Here is a 24236-nt window from a genome sequence, read left to right as displayed (position 1 = left end):
TGAGTAATTACAAGTACAACTATCCCCTCAATAATGATTTTTTTTAAACGTCCACCCTTATGGTGTCAAATTCAACATAATCTTCTAGATTATGTGCAATGTCCGTACTCGTTTTGTGCAAAAATGCATTTTCTGATGCACCACAATTTCATAATTACAAGCTATGAGACACATGTTATGATTATCTTGTTTCAAAATGTGGATCTCGAATGGGGTAAAACGGGTACAAATTAGAGAATATTCCACATAATCTAGAAGATTCCACTAAATTTGACACAACAAGATGGACGTGTAAGAAGATTCATAGTTGATGGGTGGTTGTAATTACCCAAACATGAAGGACTTTTCGTAATTTGATTTTACCTCATGGGATTGCTGTAATATACCCTTTTAAAGATTAATTAAATTTTTCTGAATAATGTTTTAATTGGTGAATAACCAAAATCCTCCAAAACTAAGAAATTTCTCATGTATTCATAATTTCCAATTGGATCATTGGCAAAGGTCATATCAATTTTTGGAGAGACTAAACGGCATGATGACGATATTCTTGACGAGACTCGTACCCTCGCTTTTTATGAAGCCAAGCATCAAGAGCAAACATACGGGGAATTCCTCACGCCGGCTCAATGTAAAAAAAAAAATAGCAATAGAAATTTAGCTATTGATGAGGAATTTGAAGATCGGTTGGTTTTCACCCCATCTCCAACTGGGGTATTTACAATTGCTGCATACTTGGATAATATCCGTACAAAGGGTGTTCATTATTCCTTCTCATCCAAATTATGGCACCCCAAAATCCCATTGAAAATTGGTGCTTTCTTTTGGAAGCTCGCATATAGGGCTATTTTTGCGGATATGGCGCGAAGTAAAAGGGGTTGCACCTCTCCATCGAAATATCACTGTTATGCTTCGCTACAATTGAAAAGTCTTTCTCATCTCTTTGTCCAATCCGATGTAGCAATCGGGGTTTGGAAATACTACACTGAAATCTGGCAAAAGCCCTATTTGTATGGGTCCATGCTACATCTCTTTAAAATTAGGGCGGGTGAGGGGTCGATTAACTCGCAAGAAGGTTTAATTTCCCTTGGGATATTACTTTCGGTTGTTGGGAAATATGAAAAAATCGTTGCCTTGCCATTTTCGAAGGAAAACCAATGACCTTCGTCTCTATACTTCACCATATTCATTTATCCCTTACTGCCTTAAACGATGCAATGGTGCCCAAAGTTAAGACAATAACTATGGGAAAAATATTTCTTCAGCATTTACATCTCCGCCTCAAGGATCCTAGTTTTAAGCGAGGGCCGTGGATTCGATGGTTTCCTCCTAGCAGTCCAAGCTGTAAACTAAACGTCGATGGCTCTCATAAAGGGAAGTATTCCTCATGAGATCCAGAACCATATGAAGCATATACATTATATTCTTTATGCCTGATGGAGGAGGGGCATGCATCCTGGGTCATTCTGAAGCCTGCTGCATGAAGTCAAGTGGAGAAGTTTGTCTATTTTGTTGATTTGCGTTTCAACCCTACTTGGGGTATTTTTGCAATTTTAGTAGTTGTTGCAACCAGGAATAGAAGTTCTTCTTTATTTTCTGTTTAGCTCATTTTGGGGCTGAATTGTAATAGACTCGATAGGGTCGCTTTGAATTTTTTATTACCATTGTAATTTATAGGGTACTTTTTTTCCTTGTGTTAGGTCTACAAGGTTTTAACGAGGCTGCACAACACTTTATCATAATGGAATAATTAAAACTTTTTTTGCCAAAAAAAAAAAAAACCCTCCATCTAATTAGCGGTTGACTAAATCATAAATTACAAAAAGTCCTTAAAAGTATTACCCAAAAACCCTTAAGGAATTAATAATATCTAAAAATTCCCTAAAATTTGTTTCCATTTAAAAACGTCCTCATTACATTCTTAACTACTAAAAACAAATGAATATTGTCTTTGAAGGTTTTATTGGCACCAGATTTCTGTTTGTGAAGATTGAAGAAATCCGCCATACGTGGAAACTAAAGATTGGCAAAGATTTGTTTTCCATGTTTATTTTGGAATTAATTAGAGTCCTATTTTTGTAATATTGTTATTAGGACTTAGATTTATTTCCATGTATTGTATTCTAGTTAGGTATCTTTTGTATTTATCTAGAATAGAAGTACAAATCGACTAGGATTCTATTACCTAGTTAATCGATTTCGTAGGGCTCAAGTTAGGTTTAGGGTGGTGGATTTCGTGCCTATATAAGGCCCTCAACCTCATATGAGTCCTATGGAGCTTTAATAAGAAAAATCCCAGCATAAAGGCTTTGAAGGGTACAACCCGTGCTGCAGCCCTGTCGGCACATCAGGTGTGGCAACAGAACAGGTTTCTTCTACCAGGCCATAAAGAAGATCGACGTTTCGGGAGAAGTGCTTAAAAGATCTCGGGAGAGGTCGATCCGCCGTTTGAAGGAAGTTCAACATTGGAAGAAGTCCAAAAGTGCGGAGGAGGAATTGCTTTGATTATCAACAAGTTCGAGTCGTGTGCAAGAACGGCATATTACATAAAGAGGGAGTCTTTAGTGTTTTTATTAAGTCCTATTAATGTACACTTAAATCTGAACTAGTTTTGCAAGTCCTCGTGGATGTAGGGTACGTTTGTATCCGAACCACATTAAATTGTTGTGTCCTTTATTCTGCTTTTAGTAGATTTATTACTGTGACAACACAAGAATTCTGTTACGACACCTAAGGTCGTAACACGTAGTCTGTCTCAACAGATGAGTAGATATTCATAGGCATTTAAAATCAACACTTGGCATCAGAGCGGGTCACTAGATATACTTAGTGTCTGATTTTGGGTTTTGATTTGTTTGCTTTGCTTATTGGATGACATGTGTTCACAAGGAAAGTTGAGACGGAAGTCTGTCACGGCATTCACCCGATTCCGCTGCGTTGTAACGTGCCCCGTGATGGGACACTCTGATAGAAGACCAAGACGGGTGAAGAAAAGTGGCATCTTTGTTGCAGGGGGGAGTAAATCTCATCTGCAGGGGGAGTTCTTATTAAACATGGATTCTAACCAATCTATGCCAAAGGGGGAGATTGTTGGCACCAGATTTCTGTTTGTGAAGATTGAAGAAATCCGCCATACGTGGAAACTAAAGATTGGCAAAGATTTGTTTTCCATGTTTATTTTGGAATTAATTAGAGTCCTATTTTTGTAATATTGTTATTAGGACTTAGATTTATTTCCATGTATTGTATTCTAGTTAGGTATCTTTTGTATTTATCTAGAATAGAAGTACAAATCGACTAGGATTCTATTACCTAGTTAATCGATTTCGTAGGGCTCAAGTTAGGTTTAGGGTGGTGGATTTCGTGCCTATATAAGGCCCTCAACCTCATATGAGTCCTATGGAGCTTTAATAAGAAAAATCCCAGCATAAAGGCTTTGAAGGGTGCAGCCCGTGCTGCAGCCCTGTCGGCACATCAGGTGTGGCAGTAGAACAGGTTTCTTCTACCAGGCCATAAAGAAGATCGGCGTTTCGGGAGAAGTGCTTAAAAGATCTCGGGAGAGGTCGATCCGCCGTTTGAAGGAAGTTCAACATTGGAGGAAGTCCATGTAACGAACTTAACGGTCTTTCGAAAATTCCCTCATACGACATCGTCCAACTTGAAGAATCGTTATTGCCAATTCCTTTAAACACGTTTTTTCTTTTATTATTGATTTATTTAAACGTCGTCGTTTTATGATGACTGTACAGGAGCTCATGCGTTTTGCATGCATGTGAGCTCCTGACCTGTCCAGCTGCTGCCCCTTTTGCTTCTATAAAAGGAGGGACCAGTTCTTGCTTTAATTTTAAGCTTTTTCAGATTAATTCTAGTTTAGGTAAGGTAGAGTAGCTAGAGTTCTCTTTTATCCGTTGTGTATTGAGGAAAACCCTAATCTTTTCTATCAATATTACACTATCCTTACCTACTATTTTGTTTGTGTGTGTGTGTATTAATTTGTGGTGGAAGAGATTCATAACATTTGGTATCCAGAGCGAGGCTTTCCTGTCCAACCACGCGACCATTGATGATGACAAGAAGCCATGTACGTTCAGCCAGTGGAGAACACAACAGAACCGAGGCTGAGATTTTTGTGGAAGAACAACTAGCTTTTAATGACAAGATCCAAGGAGAGTTGTCTATCCTGCAGGAAGAGATCTCAAGAAACAGAGTCGAAAGCAACCAAAAGATGGACGAGATGAACAGAATGATGGGAGAAATAATCAGATCTATAGGAGGAGATAGAGGAAAAACCCTAGCAGACAACACCTCAGATCAACCTCACAGGAATCCAGAGATCTCACCCCTAAGAAGAGGCAATATCTATGAAGAACAAGGTAATCCTAATACCTTCCTCAGAAACTTGGAGATGAGAGATATTAAGATAGATTTCCCCAGATTTGATGGAAATCTGCCCAGAACTTGGTTGAGAAGATGCCATAGGTACTTTGAGCTAAACCCTATGTCTGAGCAAGAGAAAGTTAAATTGGCATCTGTTTATTTGGAAGGGAAGGCTGAAGATTGGTTCTCAGATTACATTGAAAGAATGGAGAGAGTGGAGTGGGAGGTCTTTTCCAATATGATTCTGGAGAGGTTCATGGAGGAAGAATGAGTGAGTTTGCTAGCTGACTTCAACAGATTGCACCAAACCTCCACTGCGGAGGACTACAGGTTGAAGTTTGAGCACCTTAAGGTGTTTGTATCAAGAAAATACCCTAATCTGCCTGAAGGGTATTATGTGGAGTGCTTTGTGGAAGGGCTCAAAGGGGAAGTGAAGAATATGGTGAAGATGATGAGACCAGTTGCCCTAGCCAGTGCCATTCAGCAAGCCAAACTACAAGAAGGATGTGTGGATCAGTTGAAGACAGAAATCAAGAACTCAGTGAGAGCTAGTAATCAGACCATGAGGAACCACAGAGTGGGGGGTCAAGACCAGCCACTAAGGATACAATACCCTGAGAAGAAGCCTCCTGAAACTAGAAGACTTACCAGGCCTGAAATGGAGGAAAGAAGGAAAAGAAGATTATGCTACAACTGTGAAGAGAAGTATACACCAGGGCATAGATGCAAGAAGCTTTTCAATATTGAGTGTATCCCATTAGCAGAAGAGGAGGTAGAGGAAGAAGAGGAAGAGCAGACAGTAGAAGGAGATGTGGAAGAAGTCATGCAGATATCATTCAGTGCTATGGTGGGACAGATCTCTCATACTACACTTAAGGTTATTGGCAAAGTCAGAGGGAAATCCATAACCATACTTATTGACACTGGAGCTTCTCACAGCTTTCTTGATCCACAGTCTGCTCATAGATTGAACTGTGACCAGATATACACAAAGAAGATGAAGGTGACTGTAGCAGGGAAACAACAAGTATTTTGTGATTCCAAGTGCCCTAACTTCCAGTGGGAAATGGGGAACTACCATTTTCTCATGAGCTTAACACTGTTAGAACTGGGGGATGTGATGTGGTGTTGGGGGTGGACTTTATGAAGAAATTTGGACCAGTGGTCTTTGATCACAACCAGAACTGTATCACCTTGAGACGAGGAGGAAATGAGATTGTCCTCAAGGGGGTTAGTGGTGACCCACAGTTCCTTATGATCAATGAAGATGAGATGCAAGGCATGCTGGATAGTGGGAGCATTAACATGGGTTGTTTGTTCATGTTATCTGCCAAAGAAAACATGAGCCATGAAGAACTGGTATCAAGGGAAGTGGAAGAGGTACTTGATCAGTTCAAGGATGTCTTTAAAAATCCCACTGAACTACCACCAAGTAGGAAGACTGAACATACTATTCCTCTAAAGGAAGGTACTCAACCTTTCAAATCACAACCATATAGGTACCCCTACATGCAGAGGAAAGAGATTGAAGAAATGATCAAAGAAATGCTCAACACTGGGATTATACAAGACAGTTGCAGCCTCTTTGCTTCACATGTCTTACTAGTTAAGAAAAAGGATGGTACTTGGATGTTCTGTGTTGACTATAGAAGGTTAAATGCAATGACCATTAAAGATGGATATCCAATACCCTTAATTGATGACCTTCTGGATGAGTTAAGGGGTGCCAAGGTGTTCTCAAAGGTGGATTTAAGGGCTGGATATCATCAAATAAGGATGAGGGAAGAAGACATTGAGAAGACTGCATTTGTAACTTCTTCTGGACACTATGAGTTTAAGGTGATGCCTTTTGGATTAACTAATGCACCAGCTACATTTCAAGCAATAATGAATGATGTGTTCAGAGAGTATTTGAGGGAATATGTGCTAGTATTTTTTGATGACATACTCATCTACAGTAAGAGTGAAGAGTTACACACTACTCATCTGAGCAAGGCACTGGAGTTGTTGATGCAACATAAGATATTTGCCAAGAGGTCTAAATGCAGCTTTGGGCAGCCCAAAGTGGAATATCTGGGGCATGTTATTAGCCAAGAGGGAGTAGGAGTAGACCCTGGGAAGATCCAAAGTGTGGTAGACTGGCCAGCACCCAAAACAGTTAAGGCTTTAAGAGGATTCCTTGGGCTGACTGGCTACTATAGAAAGTTTGTGAGAGGATATGGAGAGATAGCAAAGCCTCTGACTCGGCAATTGAAGAAAGGGAAGTTTGCATGGAATGAAGAGGCTCAGAGGGCTTTTGAGAGATTAAAATGAGCAATGACCACCACTCCAGTCTTACAATTACCAAATTTTCAAGAAAAGTTTATTGTGGAGACTGATGCCTCGTATTATGGGATTGGAGCAGTATTGATGCAGCAATCACATCCCATAGCTTTTCTGAGCAAAGCTTTGGGGCCAAAGAATTTAGGACTCTCCATTTATGAGAAGGAGTTTCTGGCTATCCTTCTTGCAGTTCAGAAGTGGAAAGCCTACTTAATCTGTGGTACATTTGTGATAAGGACTGATCAGAAGAGTTTGAAGTACCTTTTAGAACAAAAATTGTCCACACCACTGCAGCACAAGTATCTGGCCAAGTTACTAGGGTTCAACTATACTATTGAGTATAAAAAAGGAACTGAGAACAGTGCAGCAGATGCACTGTCAAGGAGAGAAGAGGTTGGAGAGCTAACTCAGATCACTATCATGCAACCTATGTGGATCCAAGAAGTGATTCAGAGCTATGAGGGAGATGAAGAAGCTAAAGAAATCATTAGCAACTGCACACTGAGACCAATGGATGTGGATTTCTATCAGTATTGTGATGGGATCCTTAAGTACAAATGGAGAGTTTATGTGGGAGGTGCTGGAGGAATCAGGCAAAGATTAGTGGAGCATATGCATGAATCTCAGTTGGGAGGACATTCTTGGATCCAAAACACCTACCACAGGATCCAATCAGTTTTTCTATGGCCTGGATTGAGAAATCAAGTGAAAGAATGGGTTAGGCAGTGTGCTATATGCCAAGTCAGCAAACATGAGAATGTCAAGTTACCAGGCTTACTTCAACCATTGCCAGTAGCTGAGCAGGCTTGGTCAAGCATTACCATGGACTTCATTGTCAAATTGCCTAAGTCTCAAGGGAATGAAACTATATGGGTGGTGGTTGACAGATTTACCAAATATGGCCATTTCATAGCACTTAGTAGCCCCTTGAGTGCCTCACAGCTTGCTCAAGTGTTTGTTGAGGAAGTGTATAGGTTGCATGGTCTTCCCAGTTACATTATATCTGATAGAGACACCCTCTTCACTAGCCAATTTTGGAAGGAACTGATGTTAACTCTGGGGGTGCAACACCAGCTCAGTACTGCTCATCACCCCCAGACAGATGGGCAAACTGAAAGAGTCAATCAGTGTCTGGAGTCATACCTACGATGCATGTGTGGGCAGATGCCAAAGAAATGGAGCACGTGGGTGCCATTGGCAGAGTGGTGGTACAATACCTCACACCACTCCACCATACAGATGACCCTCTTTGAGGCATTGTATGGGTACAGCCCCCCTCAAATAGGCTATGGACCACATTTGTTGCAGAAAACGGGTGGTGTTGAAGCTTGGGTCAAGGACCATCAAGCCATCTCTCAGAGATTGAAAGAGATGTTAGCGGAGGCCCAAGCAAGAATGAAATATTATGCGGACCGAAATAGGAGTGAAAGAGAGTTTGAGGAAGGGGACTGGGTATACTTGAAACTAAAACCCTATAAACACCTAAGCTTGAGAAAGAGTGAAATATGGAAGCTAACTCCTAAGTACTGTGGGCCCTTTAGGGTCATCAAGAGGATTGGATTGGTGGCTTATGAGCTGCAACTACCACAAGAAGCTAAAGTGCATCCGGTTTTTCATGTATCTCAGTTGAAAAGGCATGTGGGAAAGGTGAGTAGGGTGGTTGCTACTCTTCCCCCATTAGACGAGCAGAACCAAATCCTACTCGTTCCAGTGGCTGTGCTTGAGAGGAGGATGGTGAAGCATAACAATGCAGCTCAGGTTCAATGGTTGGTACAGTGGGCCCACCTGCCTAAGGAGGAAGCAACATGGGAGGTTGCTGCAGATATGGGGGCCAAATTTCCAGACTTTAAGCCATGAGACATGGCTTCTTGAAGGGAGGAGTAATGTAACGAACTTAACGGTCTTTTGAAAATTCCCTCATACGACGTCGTCCAACTTGAAGAATCGTTATTGCCAATTCCTTTAAACACGTTTTTTCTTTTATTATTGCTTTATTTAAACGTAGTCGTTTTATGATGACTGTACACAAGCTCATGCGTTTTGCATGCATGTGAGCTCCTGACCTGTCCAGCTGCTGCCCCTTTTGCTTCTATAAAAGGAGGGACCAGTTCTTGCTTTAATTTTAAGCTTTTTCAGATTAATTCTAGTTTAGGTAAGGTAGAGTAGCTGGAGTTCTCTTTTATCCGTTGTGTATTGAGGAAAATCCTAATCTTTTCTATCAATATTACACTATCCTTACCTACTCTTTTGTTTGTGTGTGTGTGTATTAATTTGTGGTGGAGGAGATTCATAACAGTCCAAAAGTGCGGAGGAGTAATTGCTTTGATTATCAACAAGTTCGAGTCGTGTGTAAGAACGGCATATGACATAAAGAGGGAGTCTTTAGTGTTTTTATTAAGTCCTATTAATGTACACTTAAATCTGAACTAGTTTTGCAAGTCCTCGTGGATGTAGGGTACGTTTGTATCCGAACCACATTAAATTGTTGTGTCCTTTATTCTGCTTTTAGTAGATTTATTACTGTGACAACACAAGAATTCTGTTACGACACCTAAGGTCGGAACACGTAGTCTGTCTCAACAGATGAGTAGATATTCATAGGCATTTAAAATCAACAGGTTCGATGAATCTGACAGCCCCTTGCGGAGTTTGACAATGGCGGTCAATGGTTGGCGAGATATATAATCGTTCTGGCGAAAATTCTATGACATTCTTTTTACTTTTCAATGACATTTCAACGGTTTTAAGGGCACTTTTGATGATATGTATAATATCAATATTATTATGTACTAGCAATTCTCACGTGAGATGCACGGGACAACATTGCAAGAATGAACAAAATTAAATTTATGATAATTAAATTGTATTCAAAAAATAAATCACACAACATTAAAATAATTACTTATGAAATTTAAATTACCAAAATAGAATCAATGTTCCTACAAATATGGTCATACAAATTCCAACAAAACACATAAATTAATCAAATCACATAACTTTTATAAGTGTTGATACATTTCCATTTTATTTTTTTTGTAACATATAATTAACATTTCACACTTGATTTCACTCTTATTTCAATTGTACAAAATCAAATATCCTTAAAATTTGATTAGACTATCTTTTAGATAATTAAATAACTATTTTAACTCAAAACTCCACAACAAAACATTAAACTAGGAATTAGGTAGGGGCCGCGCGAACGCATGCCCCCTCTACCACAAATTATGACGTAGGCTCGACCACTTGGGCCGACCTTAGACGGGCGCCCCTCCGAAGTGCAATGGAGGTCGCCAATCTAGGCCATGGACCTTATTGATCGCCCATCGACCCCGTCCAGGTAAGTAAGTTTCTTGAACACACCACCTCTCTATTTAAATTACTGCTCCAACACTTTCCCATAGTTTTTATTCCATGTGGGACTTCCTCTACCTAACATACTAACTACCATTTTAAATAGGACAATGAAATTAATGTCCTGTATTTGTAAACATACGGCAATTGTGGGAAATCCCTAACCACCAACAAATTAATCATCACCCTATCTATTTATGCAATGGCCAAGCAAATTTTGCTTGAGACGATACAAAATTCGCTACTAGACGGTTCGATATTGAGGCCAAAAAAACCGTACTACGTACAATTAGATAGGAACATAGTCAAAAATAGTCACAGTTATCGCCAAATACGTACGTTGATTTTGAAGTTTATGTAATGTTTCAATTGCGGAGCCAAAATGAGGTTTTGTAATTTTTCGAGTCGTATGATTTTGTCGAGATTTATTAGGCCACTTGCTCACCATTCATCAAGAATCATAACATAGTTGGAAGTTAATTACTAAAAACCAAAATACTACTCAATCCTTATCCCTCACACACTTGAAACTCTTCTTGCCGGTTCAAATTCGATTCTCTCTCTCTCTCTCTCAATCAATATTAACTTATGGATAAATTAATAATTATTAATTTATACATTTATTATATTTTTCATTGTACAATTAGTTCAATGCAGGACTAGGGGGTCTGTCAAATTAGTTTCAAAATAAAGGGGTATACACAAGGATGTAATTAGCTTGGTGGTTAGGTCTATATAATTTCCATATGAGGGGGTCTCTAAAATAATCCCATACATATATATATATATATATATAAAAGAAAGAAACGGTAGGGCAACCTAAGAAATCTTAGTGGTATATTTGTAATTTTTTAATATTAATTATTAGTATTTTTTCATCTTTTATTTTCCAACTTTTTTTCTCTAATAACCTTCATAGCAAATCAGATTTGCAAATCCGCTAGCAAAATTCTAATCCGTTCGGATAGTATATTTTTTTTACAGTCTCTCTCTCTTATACACACCTATGTGGATTTATTTAATACAATTTAATTATCATATATTTATATTTTCTTCCTTTCTGCAATCCCGTGCATCGCACGCGAAGAATTGCTAGTATGTATAATTCTCAAAGCTTTGTAAACCATTATTTAGTTTTTCATTGAAAAAAATTAAAAAAAAATGGAGAGGAGTTCAATCTCTTTAGTGATTCTATTGTTCAGTGCAGGTGTTTTTCTGATGGAGGATCCTAGAGCAGAAGCAGTGAGCTGCTTCGATATATCGCCAGCTGTGATGCAGTGCGCCTCGTTTGCGTTAGGTGCCGTTTTTCAGCCTACGGGTGGATGCTGCAACGAAGTGAGCCGTTAGAACGGAATGGTTTCATCGACTGAAGATAAACGGCTACTCTGCAAATGCTTCAAATCGATCGCTCCTCAGTATCCAAATGTGAAGGACTCTAATCTTAACGCCATCCCTCAAAATTGTGGTGTCTCTCTCTCCTTTAGTGTCTCTAGGAACACCGACTGCACCATGTAAATTTTTTTTAACCTAGTTAATTTTTTTTGTTTTATTTTTCGATATAACTACTTTGTCGAATTAATGAGTATCGCATAACGTGACTATATGTTGTGATTGATTTTGTTTTCCCATGCATATGCAGGATTACTTAGCTTGTGAGTATGTAGAAATCGAGATCCGATTTCGGGAGATGTTTCAGTGTGGCTATATACATGGTTGTTAAATCGTAAATCGAATCGAAAATTGTTTTATCAAAAATGTGAATCGTAAATCGTAAGATTTAAAAAATATATATATAAATATTAATATATCCATAACATACTATTTTTCAGCAGAAATCATGTTACATATAATAAAAATACATGTCATATGTTTCTTTAAACATGGACTTTTCAACACAACAAAACCACAAAAAAAGTATAATACAAAAATAGTATTGCTAATGTCATTAATCACTTGTTCGTCTTTTTCTTTATCCAGGAATTTCACCAACATTATCTTCCACAAAATTTCCATCATCCCCATAAACTCCTTTCGTTTTTTGACTTTCCAGATAATTTAAAAAATAATTTCGAATTTCTTCAGAACATTTTGTACGTGGTTCAACATCTTTTCTAGTTCCTGCTAAATGATGTTTTATGCGATAAACACCTCCCCAATAGATAACTTGACAGTGTACACATTTTACTCGCATGTTTCCTTCATCAATTTTTTGGCAATGTTTCCATCCGGGATCATCACTGCTCTTGCTTTTCTTTCCCTTTGATTTTCCTATAAGAAATCTGCAAAATAATGATAATATACAAAATTTAAATATATATATCTAGAAGAATGTGCAAAGTGTAAAATAATTAATTACCTGTGTAACTTGGTTGAAGACCAAAGCAAGAAGAAGCCCTATCCTAGCAGTTTTGACGGCAGATGGTGGGAGTGTGATGATTTTTCTTCCTTGAATTTGCTGAGAGAAGAGAGAATCAAGGAGAATGGCAAAAGACAACTTTTGTGGTTGGAAAGTGGGTCTTCTAGAAATCACTTTCTAATTTAATAATATATAATATATTAACAAGATAAAGCAAATCTGAGCAAATCGCCCTACTCGTACAAATCGTACGATTTAGGCGATTTACCAACGATTTAAACGATTTGGTTACGATTTTTTTAATTTTCGATTTATTCACCGATTTGAATCGAGTTGAGTCTGAATCGAATCGAATCGGATGATTCAAATCGTGAATCGTTCGATTTTGACAACCATGGCTATATATATCGAGTAGTATGGTTGTAGAAACTATAAAGTTGTTATGTTTTTCAAAATGGATTTCTGAACATAAATAAAAAACTGATAAATCTTCGTGCTAATTATATTGCACACGTATGGTGTTATATCGCACTCATCGAGCCAACATATCACGAATTTCATCTCGAGGATATGGAAGAACACGTCGTGATTATTTAAGTACACAATTTCTATGAAAAAATCTCATCGTAGTTATGAAAATTCAAGCCCGAGTTATAAATATAAAAAATTGAATATGTAAACTTTCAAAATCAAAACGAGAAAAGCGGCAAATGTTTTTTCAACAATTTTCTATGATCACAAAGGATTATTTGTTTGCTGTGATCATGAGTTTGAGTCTTTTCGTTGGCAGGGAGTTCTTCAATGTGTATTATCAGAAGACGAGGAAATAATTCCCGACGACGAACAACTTGCACGTCAATGGATGGAATATGAAGATTATTTTTATTCAAAATTGTTACAAAGGGGATAAAGGAGGCAAGTTTGAATCTTTTAACGCCTCGTTTGCTTGATAAGATTCGTGTTTAGTCAAGCCCCTACTAAACTTAAAACTCACAATTAAATGTTACTATTTGGTTAAATTAGTAGATGTAGAATCCCTCCACCATGCGATTAATTTTGTATAGGTGACCAAAAAAGAAAAATATAATTTTGTGTTTAAAACAATATCTTAATTTTATTAATTAAAAGACTTTTTAGATATAATTCACATTTATTAAAATCAGAATTGGACAGATTTAATATATTATTAATTAATTTAGTAACCAAACATCTTACTCAAAACTAATCCAATCATATGCAATACATTGGAGTTTATGTTTGCCTTTTGTTTATCCTCTAGTTACCTTGTTTATTTTTCTCTTATGCCTTGTTTGGTTGAGAAAATTAGCCATGATTAACTAAATAATAGGACTTTATTTGACGTTTGTTATCCCCAATAATTTGCCGGGTTGACCCATGGCTTCTCTTGCCTTCTATGCATGTTTTTATTAGATCATCGCAGGTCCAATAATATAATCGGGTTTCATTAGATTATTTAATTTTATCTTGGTTAATCTTATCTTGGCAACCAAACGATGTCTTACATGATAGAAAAGAAGAAGATTTTACTTGGGCCCTCTCCTAGATAGTGAAATAACAGACTCGTTCATTCTTGGTCAAAAAATTAATATCCAAAACTTCTCATGTTAGATGGTTCTACTCGGCTTACTCCGTTGGCCCCTCTAGTTGTTTGAAATTACTTTTTACTATTATTTTCAATAAATAATTTTTTTTTGTTTACATATATATTATTCATTGTATCATTGGTTTAATGTACAGAGCCTATTGCTCGAACAAAAGTTCTTAAAGTAATAATGCTATTGAACAATTTTCAATTTTCTGTTGAGTTATGAGAAAACTATACCAAAAGTTCCTATGTTAATAAAAGTGGGTGACGAGATTGATGGTGATATAAACTTCAACAAGAAATAAATGACCATTAAATTATATTTTATAAAGCCTTCATAGATCTATAAAATGTGTATTGTATTATGTAATTTCACAATTATTTTTATGCATTATTAATTTATATATTGTATGGGCTTCTTAAAATTTTCGAATGTGTATTATCTTATAAACGTAGTGAATTATTAATTTAGCACGTTGTCCCAGAGTTGGGACCGGAAAAGAAGATTATTTAAACGAGGTACGGGTATTAATTTATCGAGGTTGTACAATATGATGATTGTTTTCTTATTTTTAAGTGAGTAAGGGTACACTAGTCATTTCATACTTATCTAATTTTCCTTTTTTATTCCGCCTTTTTGCACGGTTAAAGTGACATTTCACACGCTCGTTAGGTATTTATGAGCGGAACAACATCTAACATGGGAGGGTATGAACAACATTGAAGTTAGAGAGCATTCGTTCTTCAATTCAACTATTTAATAGGGAGTTCAATTAACCAAAACGAAAACAAGTTTACCTCAAAGAAACACACAATGGCCTTAAAAATAGGGGATTAAAAGATGCACCACAAATATTAAACTACAAATTGGGTAGGGGCCGCGCAAACACAGGTCCTCTCTATCACAAATTATGATGTAGGCTCGACCACTTGGGCCGACCTTAGACATGCGCCCCTCTAAGACCATCTCCAATGAAGATGGGGGTGGGTAGAGGTGGGAAGACAAAACCACCTCCAATGGAGGTGGGTAATGGGGGAATGGGTGTGGGTTGGGTATGGATGGAGAGAAGGGAGGGGAGAGTTTGCCTTGAGCTTGTTGGAAGGGGGCGTGTAATTAACTCTCTTCCTTTTCTTTTCTTTTTTTCTTTTTTCTTTTTTCCTTTTTCTTTGTTGTACATTGTTTGTCTCTCTTTTTTTTTCTTTTCTTTTCCTTTTCTTCTCTCTTTTACATGTAAAATTTATTTATTTTTTATTTTCTTTATCTTTTGTATTTATTTTTGTATTAAATCATTATTTTATTTTATTTCATTTATTTAATTACATAATTTAATATCACATAATTTCAATAAAAACAACACTTTTAAATAAAGACTTTTAATATTTTTTCATTTCTTTTCTTTTATTTTTTTATTTCCTTTTAAATTATATATTAATTCGTAATTTTATTATTATTTTATTTTGTTTCTTTATTTGATTTGATTTTGTTTCTTTATTTAGTTTTATTTTATTTATTTTTTTAATATATTTCCTTTATAATTGTAAAAATTAGAAAAAACATCAAATACGATTATTTTACTTTTCATTATAAATTTGAAATAACAACATAATTTTAATAAAAACCAAACACTTAATTCGTGAATAAAAACTTAAGTAAAATTATTACATATTTCCATTGTGTCTTGCCTACACATGAGCTATTAAATCACTTTTTTTTCAATTATTGAATTAGTTGAAGATTATTTCTTTACTTTTATTTGAATATTGTATTATTATAATTAAATTATTATTATTATTTATTATCATTATTTTTATTATTAATTATTATTAATTAATAGTTATTAATAATAATAATAATAATAATAATAATAATAATAATAATATTATTATTATTATTGTTATTACTTATTATTGTTCTTGTGGTTGTTATTATTATTTTATTATTATTTTTATAGTGGTGAGAGTAGGGATTGGAAAAAAAAGTAATAAAAGATTGAACGGTTGGAAACGACGTAGGTAGAGGGAGAGGGAGGGGGAGAAGAGGGGGAGGGGAGGGGAAAAAACCCCCTCGGAAACGACCTAGGTAGAGGGAGAGGGAGGGGAGGAGAGGGGGAGGGGAAAAAACGCCCTCCCCATGAGCCTTAATGATCACTCATTGACCCCGTCCAGATAAGTAATTTTCTCGTAAGTAATTTTCTCAAGCACAACACTTATCTATTTATTAATCATCTACACTCTGCTATTGTTTTACACCCAATGTGAGATTGAATCCCTACATAAAAAACAACCAAATCATGTCTCACATCGTACACATAGGACAATTGCGAGAGATATCAACCCAACTGCTGAGGGAATTAATTAATCATCATCCTCATCACTTATGCAATTAATTAGTCTCAGTTATATATAATACATTTTTGCTCTCAATTTCTATGATAAATATCGTCATAATCGTAAAATTTCAAGCTAAAATTCACGATTTATAGAAAATCGATATTTTCTTTTTAGTTATGTTCTAGTTGCATGTTAATACAGATTATGCAATGCTATTAGTTTAGCTGTTAAAGATTTTGTTTTATAGATTTACGGGGTCGAATTATTGAGGAAGTAGCTTCATTTTCCTAACATGGAACTTGCACATCAACGGAGGGACGGTGAAGATTCTTTTTAATGTGAAGACAAATGCGGAAACATACAAGTAATAGGAATTTACTTTTGTATCATTTCTTTTCAATTATAGTTATTTGCAAGATCAATCTTTCATATCCTTTGTTTTGTATTTACGGTCTTAAGGATGTCCGTTATCGTTTACAGTTATACTTGCTAGTTTGTTGAATTGGCCCATTTTCTTCATGTTTTAACCTCCCAACGATTGCTCGGCTTACTCACGGAAATTGATGATGCCATAAAAAATAAGTGAATCCTTATTTTACCATTTTGACAGAATCTGAATATTCTGTTTTTTTTTTTTTTCTGGAATGAAATGCCCTTATAATTTATTTCTGATAGATGATGTGTCAAGTAATAGTCTAAATGTACAATGGTTGTTAAAAACTTAAAACAACCATTTTACATATAATCTGCAAAAGAAAAAAAGAGTTTTACCTTATTTTCCAAAATTTCTCAAACCCTAGACACGAAATTCAGTCCAGAATCTTCAATTTCAGTCGACATCTTCAATTTCGTCATTTTACACTTATCTTCCCAAATTTCTCAAGCCCTAAACAAGAAATTCAGTCCAAAATCTCAAATTCAGCCGAAATCTTCAATTTCTTAATTCTCAAAATACTAGAGCTCTAATCACCTAAATCGTCATCGTTCGAGGTCGATTTTGCTTGATTTGAGCGTGATTTCAACCGGATATCGCGTTTCTTCACGATTAAACACCAATTGTGGTTGATATGTGTTCACAAGAGATTGAAGTGTGATTTATGGGTGGACTTTGAGCAATTTGGACTCTGGCATTTTTATTTTTGTCGATTCATGCCGAAATTGTATGTTTGAATGAGAATTGTGTGATGTAGGCTCGATTTTGTGGGATTTGGGTTGAGATTTGAGATTCAACTTGCAGTTTGGTTGTGATTCAATTAGAATTAAGTGAGAACCGTTACATTAGTCATTTCATATTTGTCCTATGTTTTCGCCATTTTTAAGAATCTTTTGGTAAGACTATTGGTGGTTTTCAAATTTCATTGAAACATAGGACAAATATGAAATGACAATTTGCCTCGACAAAACAAATATTGCGCTATAAATAGGGGCTATCTGATAAACACCCCTCATTGAATTTTGACTTATCGATAAATCCATTTTTTTTAATTGATATTTATTATAAACTCAATTGACTGGAATTATCCAAAACGCCCCTATTTAATATTCTAAAAAATTACCATATTATATTATTTTGAAAATTCCATTATTTTTTTATAGATATGCAAATTCCCTTATTTTCTTCCCACACCATCCCCCAATTATCTCCTCTATCATGCCATCTCAGTTTAAGTTTTATCATTTTCTTAAATAGTTTTTTTTATATCAATTTAAAACAAAATTGATTTTTTTTTTCACTTTCTTAAATGGGTCCTATTTAAAAAAAATGAAATTCACCATACACATCAAAAATCACTATGAAATTAAAGTAAAAATTACTATAAAATAAGCATAATTCACATTAATATTAACGTAATCCACTTTGTAATTAATAAAAACCACTATATAGTTAACAAAAATCACTATGTAATTAATATATTCCATTTCAAAAATTCACTAAAAACTTATCAATTAGCAAAAACCACTCTGTAATTAATAAAAATCACTCTGTAATTAACGAAAACCACTGTATAATTAACGAATTCCATTACGAAAATCCACTCTGTAATTAATGAAAACCACTATGTAGTTACAATTTTGACTTCTTGATAAATGGGGACTCATTATCAATAGCTTCACTGGGGCTGCACAAAAACACGAGTTTGTTTGGCCTACCGATACATGTCGAATTCCATTCGTTTGTGGGAAGATTGATATATGTACTAATGGCGTTTCCGTGAATAGTCCTGCATGCTCCTGCCCCTCAGGTTTCTGTTTGATTACTTCAAATAATTCAACCAACTGCCTTCCTGTTGATGGTTCTTATTCATTGACGTCGGTTTCTTGCAAATCAGATGACAGCAAAAGGTTTGAATTCTTCGAGGTTGTCTTCGTCCAACTAGACTACGGTGTGGATTACTTTGCGAATGATTTCACTCTTCCGACAATGGGGCAGACCGAGAACTGGAGAATCTGAACCGCGTGGCGGCGTCTTTGACCTTCACATAAGCCATCTTCGTCGTACCGGGGAGGATCCTTTGCCACAACGCGGAGTGGCTGCCGGTTTTCTGCACGAAACCACTACGAAATCGGAATTGAATATGCAGGCTTTGATTTCTGGCAAAGCCTCAGAGAAGTTGGATTTCGTCACTTGCTTCACCGACCATTGTTTGCCGTGGTGGTGGTAGTGATTGTGGCGGTGGGGCAGCATGGGTGTGGTTTGTGTAGAAAAGGAAGAAAATAGATAGGAAAAGCGGCAAATCTAGGGTTTGGGTGTGGGACATAACAGAGAAATAAAGAAGAATTGGGTATAAAATATAAAATATAAAGAAACGTGATAAGAAAAAAGGTTATAATTGTCAAACTATATTAACTAAAAATTAGGACTCATTATAATTGGAAGAGTCTAAAGGAGGGGATTTGTCAAATTATCCCTATAAATAGAGGAATCAAAAATCAACCGCAAATATTGAACTAAGAATTGGGTGGGGGCCGCGCGAACGCAGGCCCCCTCTATCACAAATTACGACGTAGGCTCGACCACTTGGGCCGACCTTAGACGAGCGCCCCTCCAAAGTGCAATGGAGGTCGCTAATCTAGGCCATGAGCCTTAATGATCACTCATCGACCCCGTCCAGGTAAGTAATTTTTTCAATCTCAACACCTAACTATTTATATTATTCATCTCCACTTTGCTATTGTTATTCACCCAATGTGGGATTGAATCCCTGCATTACTAAACAATCAAACTAATGTCTCACATTGTACTATAATGGCAATTGCAATAGAGATCAACCCAACTGCTAAAGGAATTAATCATCATCCTCATCATTTATGCAATTAATCCACTACTAATAGACAATGAAATAATATAGATAAATCGAAAAAAAAAAAAAAAAAAAAAAAAAAAAAACAAAACAAAACAAAACAAAACAAAACAAAAAACAATACACTTTGTACAAAGTCGAGATTCGGTTTGAGGGACGTTTCACTTAAACAAAATATCACTTATTCCGTTTCGAAATTGAAGAGAGACTGGCGATTTAAGTACACACATTTTTCAATTTCTAAAACAAAAGAGGATCGTTGCTCATGCCACAAAACTAAATACATCATGGCTCCAAATCGAAGTCACGTACGGACTAAAAATAACCGTTAAACCGAAAACAGTAAAATACCAATAGCAAGATACAAAAACAATATTAAACTATAAACAACCAGACGGAACGAGCTTCCCATGAGAAGAACCGATTACGTTTGAACATTGAGAAATCGCTTGTCCTCCGGGACCATTGTAAGACAAGTTAATGTCTATAAGCTTCACATTCCGACAAGGCAAAGTTCCACTACATTGTAAATCGAGTGCAACTTTAGTACTCGAAATCCCCCAAATGTTACTGAACGTCACATCTTTTATCTGCACAGCCGATCTCGACTCACTCTGCAAAAACAAAAAAAAAATAAAAATAAAAATCACTGTAACTACTCTATTATTAAATTAGCGAAAACTCACATAATTTAAATGTGCTTCAAAAAATGCTCAAGAATGGGTTTTTGCTAATATTTATAACACGGGGAGTTCGTTACTAATTAAATAAAACATAGGGATCATAAATGCAATAAACTCAATTTCTTTATCGAGGAAAAAACCAAAAGCTAATTTAAATTAGCTTCAAAAAATGCTCAGAATGGGGTTTCTGCTAATATTTATAACACGAGGAGTTCGTTCCTAATTCAATAAAACATAGGGGTCCTAAATGCAATAAACTCAATTTCTTTATCGAGAAAAAAAAATGAAAGCTAATTTAAATTAGCTTCAAAAAAAAAATGCTCAAGAATGGGGTTTCTGCTAATATTTATAACACGAGGAGTTCGTTACTAATTCAATAAAACATAGGGGTCCTAAATGCAATAAACTCAATTTCTTTATCGAGGAAAAAAAAACAAAAGCTAATTTAAATTAGCTTCAAAAAATGCTCAAGAATGGGGTTTCTGCTAAATATTTATAACACTGGGAGTTCGTTACTAATTCAATAAAACATAGGGGTCCTAAATGTAATAAACTCAATTTCTTTATCGAGGATAAAAAAACGAAAGCTAATTTAAATTAGCTTCAAAAAAATGCTCAAGAATGGGGTTTCTGTTAATATTTATAACACGAGGAGTTCGTTACTAATTCAATAAAACAACATAGGGGTCTTAAATGCAATAAACTCAATTTCTTTATCGAGGGAAAAAAAACGAAAACTAATTAGAACTCGGAAATTACCTTCATTAAGCAATGGGATGAAGGGCAATACTGCTGATCAATAACAATAGGGTTTTTAGGGTTTTGCATGAAAATATCTTGAAACGTCATATCGGAAGCCTCGCTATAAAGAGAAGGCGACCAAGTCTTGATCCTCACACCGTTATCCGAGCCGATAAAACTGCAGTTTCTGACCGTTATACCCTTCACGTATTCATGCTCGTGGCTTCTACCTAAGCTCCCGATGCTGATTCCATGGCCGGGCCCACAAGATACGTCGTATATTTCTATGTTTTGACTACCCGATACCATGGATATACAGTCATCGCCCGTGCTGATGCGGACGTGCGTAATCTTGATTTGGCTCGAGCTGCCTATGTGGATGCCGTCTGTATTAGGGCTGTCGGAAGGAGCGGTTAGACGAACGTTGGTTATGTTGAAGTTGCCGCATGCGAATATGTTGACGTGTGAGCTTTTGCTGTTGATTGAATGGAGGTTGAGGACCCGCGAATTGTTTACGAAGTCGAATCGGAGCGTCTACACATTTGTAATAAGAATTGTTTGTTAGCAAAATCATTTAAAAAAAATAATAATAATAATTCTTTTCAAACAAAATTGATATAAAATAATGAAATTCAATTTAAAGATTAACTCGGATGTATAATTTGGTGCAAAAGTGGTTGTAAATTAAACACTATGTTCTTGAGATTCTTGAGGAAAACCAAAGATTAAAAATGTAAATTGTCCTAAATAATATTAATTTTTTCTTTCTTTTTTTTTCCGAAAAAAATTAATATAAACTTAAAGAAATTCAATTCAAAATTAACTCAGAAGTATAATTTACTGCAAGCATATATGGTTGTGATATTAAACACTATGTTCATGGGATTTTTTAGGGAAAAAACAAAGATTACAAATTTATATTTTCCTAAATAATCTTACTTCATAATGGACCAAGATTTATATTGTCCTAACACATTATTTATGTTAATGCGTGTGAAAGAAAATATGTTTTATATATTTATTATAAAAATCATGTATATATAGCTACAAAATAAAAAAATAAAAAAATAAAATTCGGTTGGACCCGATTGAACTGGTCCAACCATGACCCTGTAGATTGTTCAGGTCAATGCCCAGTCCGATTTTCAAAACATTGCTTATATGCTTAAATATAAATTGATGTTGAAAGGTTCCGTACGAGTACTATAACGAAAAAAAATTCACCATACTAAAATATGCTTAAATATAAATTGATGTTGAAAGGTTCCATACGAGTACTCACCATTCTATACTAATCGAAAAATAATAAATCTCGAAACAATGTATTAGATTTTCAAACATTTATTGGCTATAACCAAAAAAAATTAAAAAAATCCTTTTCAAGATTGACAAATGCACTAAAAACCCTAATCACTTTATGGAAAAATTTTATTTGTTAATTTTTTATTTAATTAAACACTAATCTCAATTAAGAAGAAAATATAAAAAATAAAATTGAACTCACAGTAGGAAGAGGCTTGCACTGATCGTTAGTTTTGCAGTCATTAAAAGGCCACGCCGCCTGCCCTTGGCCGTCAAAAATCCCGCCGCCTTTCACCGTCAAACGACTGACGTACCGGAAACCTATCCAAGTATCCGTAAAAAATCTGCGGCTGTCCGTCGGAGCTCTGATTGTACCTTTTACCAGAAAAGAGATTGGACCACTGCATGGGCCCACAAACGAAACTGAATCCAATAAGAATATTCCATTTGGGATAAAAACCCTACTCCTCCCACTATACCCACATGCTTCATCCCACGCCTTCAAAAACGCCTAAATTAAAAAATTAAAAAAATTAAAAATAAAATCACCATTTGTTCACAAAATTTAATCAAGAAATAACAAAAAAACAAAATTAAAAAAAAAATTAAAAAAATTAAAAACCTTAGTGTTATCGGTTTTTCCATCGGAAACGGCGCCGTATTTGACAACATCAAAGATTTTAGGCGGTAAAGAATGTCCATTAACAGCTAGTAAAATGCAATTGAACAAAAGAAGTGTGAGAAGAATATCAAGAACACATTTCTTTGCCATTCTTGATTTTTTTTTTTTATTATTTATTATTATATAATATCTTTATAAATGAAAATTTATATATAAATAAACTGGTGGTGGGGTGGGGTGGGGTGGGGTGGGGTGGGGTGGGGGGGTGAGTTTATGAGGAGGAACGTGGTGAGGGGCGGAATTTGATTGGTTGTTTGAATGAGGGGTATTTTAAATGGGGGGGAATTAATTAAATTACCATAGTTGTATAGGTTTAATATTTTCCAAGGAAGGAATGGAGAGAATGCAGTTTCCCCGTAATAACAGTTGTTACTTTGGCTGACTTACGGAATTTAATATATTCATTGATTCCATTATTTAATTCTGGGTAAATTGAAAGGGCGTAAATTTAATTTAATTAAATTAAATAAATACATAAAACATTGATGACTTGAGTGAATTAAACCAGGGTGATATCAAATGGATAGAGGTCGATATATATGGATATTCGATATGAATTATAGTGCCTTTGATTTTTATTTATTTTTCATATTTGACCCAAAATATGTTCTTTGGATATGTTTATACAGTAGGACCTCGATAAATTAATAACTTCGATTAAATAATAGTTTCTTCCAGTCCTGACGTGGTGAAAACGTGTTAAATTATTAACTCGATAATTTAATAATTCGCTAAATTAATAGAATATCTCTGGTCCCGACTGTATTAAATTATAGAAGTTTAATTGCATATAGGGCAAATTATGGTCACCCCTGAGGTATGGCTAAATTACGAAAAAAACCTCTCTTGTTTGGATAATTACAACCACCCTTTATTTTAAATATTTTTCATAAAATTTATGTAATTCGGTTATTTACCGAACCAAATCGTATATTCAGTTCTGTAAACGGTATGAAATGTTGGCGTACTAAAATTTCGATTCGGTTTTACCGGTTTAACATCCCTAAATTTAGCTCTGAAGGGGTTTTTCCGTAAGATAATACATAGTTGAGGGGGTGACTGTAATTACTTAAACATGAGAGGGTTTTCGTAATTTGACCGATGTAAAAAAGTTTTAGCCCCACCACCATAATTTTAATTTTCAATTTAATTTTAGTTAAAAAGTCTATTCTACCCTTAA

The 24236-nt window shown here is 35.5% G+C and overlaps 1 protein-coding gene and 2 non-coding genes across 3 annotated transcripts; all 3 read right to left on the bottom strand.

The window, feature by feature from the left end:
• Positions 1–9886: 9886 nt before the first annotated feature.
• LOC148768807 (U1 spliceosomal RNA) lies at positions 9887–10047 on the bottom strand. The gene has a single exon (XR_016033332.1). It is a non-coding gene; the product is annotated as a U1 spliceosomal RNA (small nuclear RNA).
• A 9259-nt stretch (positions 10048–19306) lies between these two features.
• LOC148768806 (U1 spliceosomal RNA) lies at positions 19307–19467 on the bottom strand. The gene has a single exon (XR_016033331.1). It is a non-coding gene; the product is annotated as a U1 spliceosomal RNA (small nuclear RNA).
• A 531-nt stretch (positions 19468–19998) lies between these two features.
• On the bottom strand, positions 19999–23154 carry LOC105964459 (exopolygalacturonase). Its single transcript, XM_012988968.2, has 4 exons — positions 22997–23154; positions 22577–22885; positions 21091–21606; positions 19999–20262 (listed from the first exon to the last, which is right to left on the bottom strand). The coding sequence occupies exons 1-4, from the start codon at positions 23144–23146 to the stop codon at positions 20029–20031; spliced, it is 1209 nt and encodes a 402-aa protein (XP_012844422.2). The 5' UTR covers positions 23147–23154; the 3' UTR covers positions 19999–20028.
• Positions 23155–24236: the final 1082 nt, after the last annotated feature.

The sequence above is a fragment of the Erythranthe guttata genome, chromosome 8 (genome assembly GCF_056151865.1).
Source record: "Erythranthe guttata isolate IM_541 chromosome 8, IM_541, whole genome shotgun sequence".
In the NCBI taxonomy this organism is placed as follows: Eukaryota; Viridiplantae; Streptophyta; class Magnoliopsida; order Lamiales; family Phrymaceae; genus Erythranthe; species Erythranthe guttata.
Note: the sequence above shows the minus strand (reverse complement) of the source record. Positions and strands in the feature narration are given on the sequence as shown.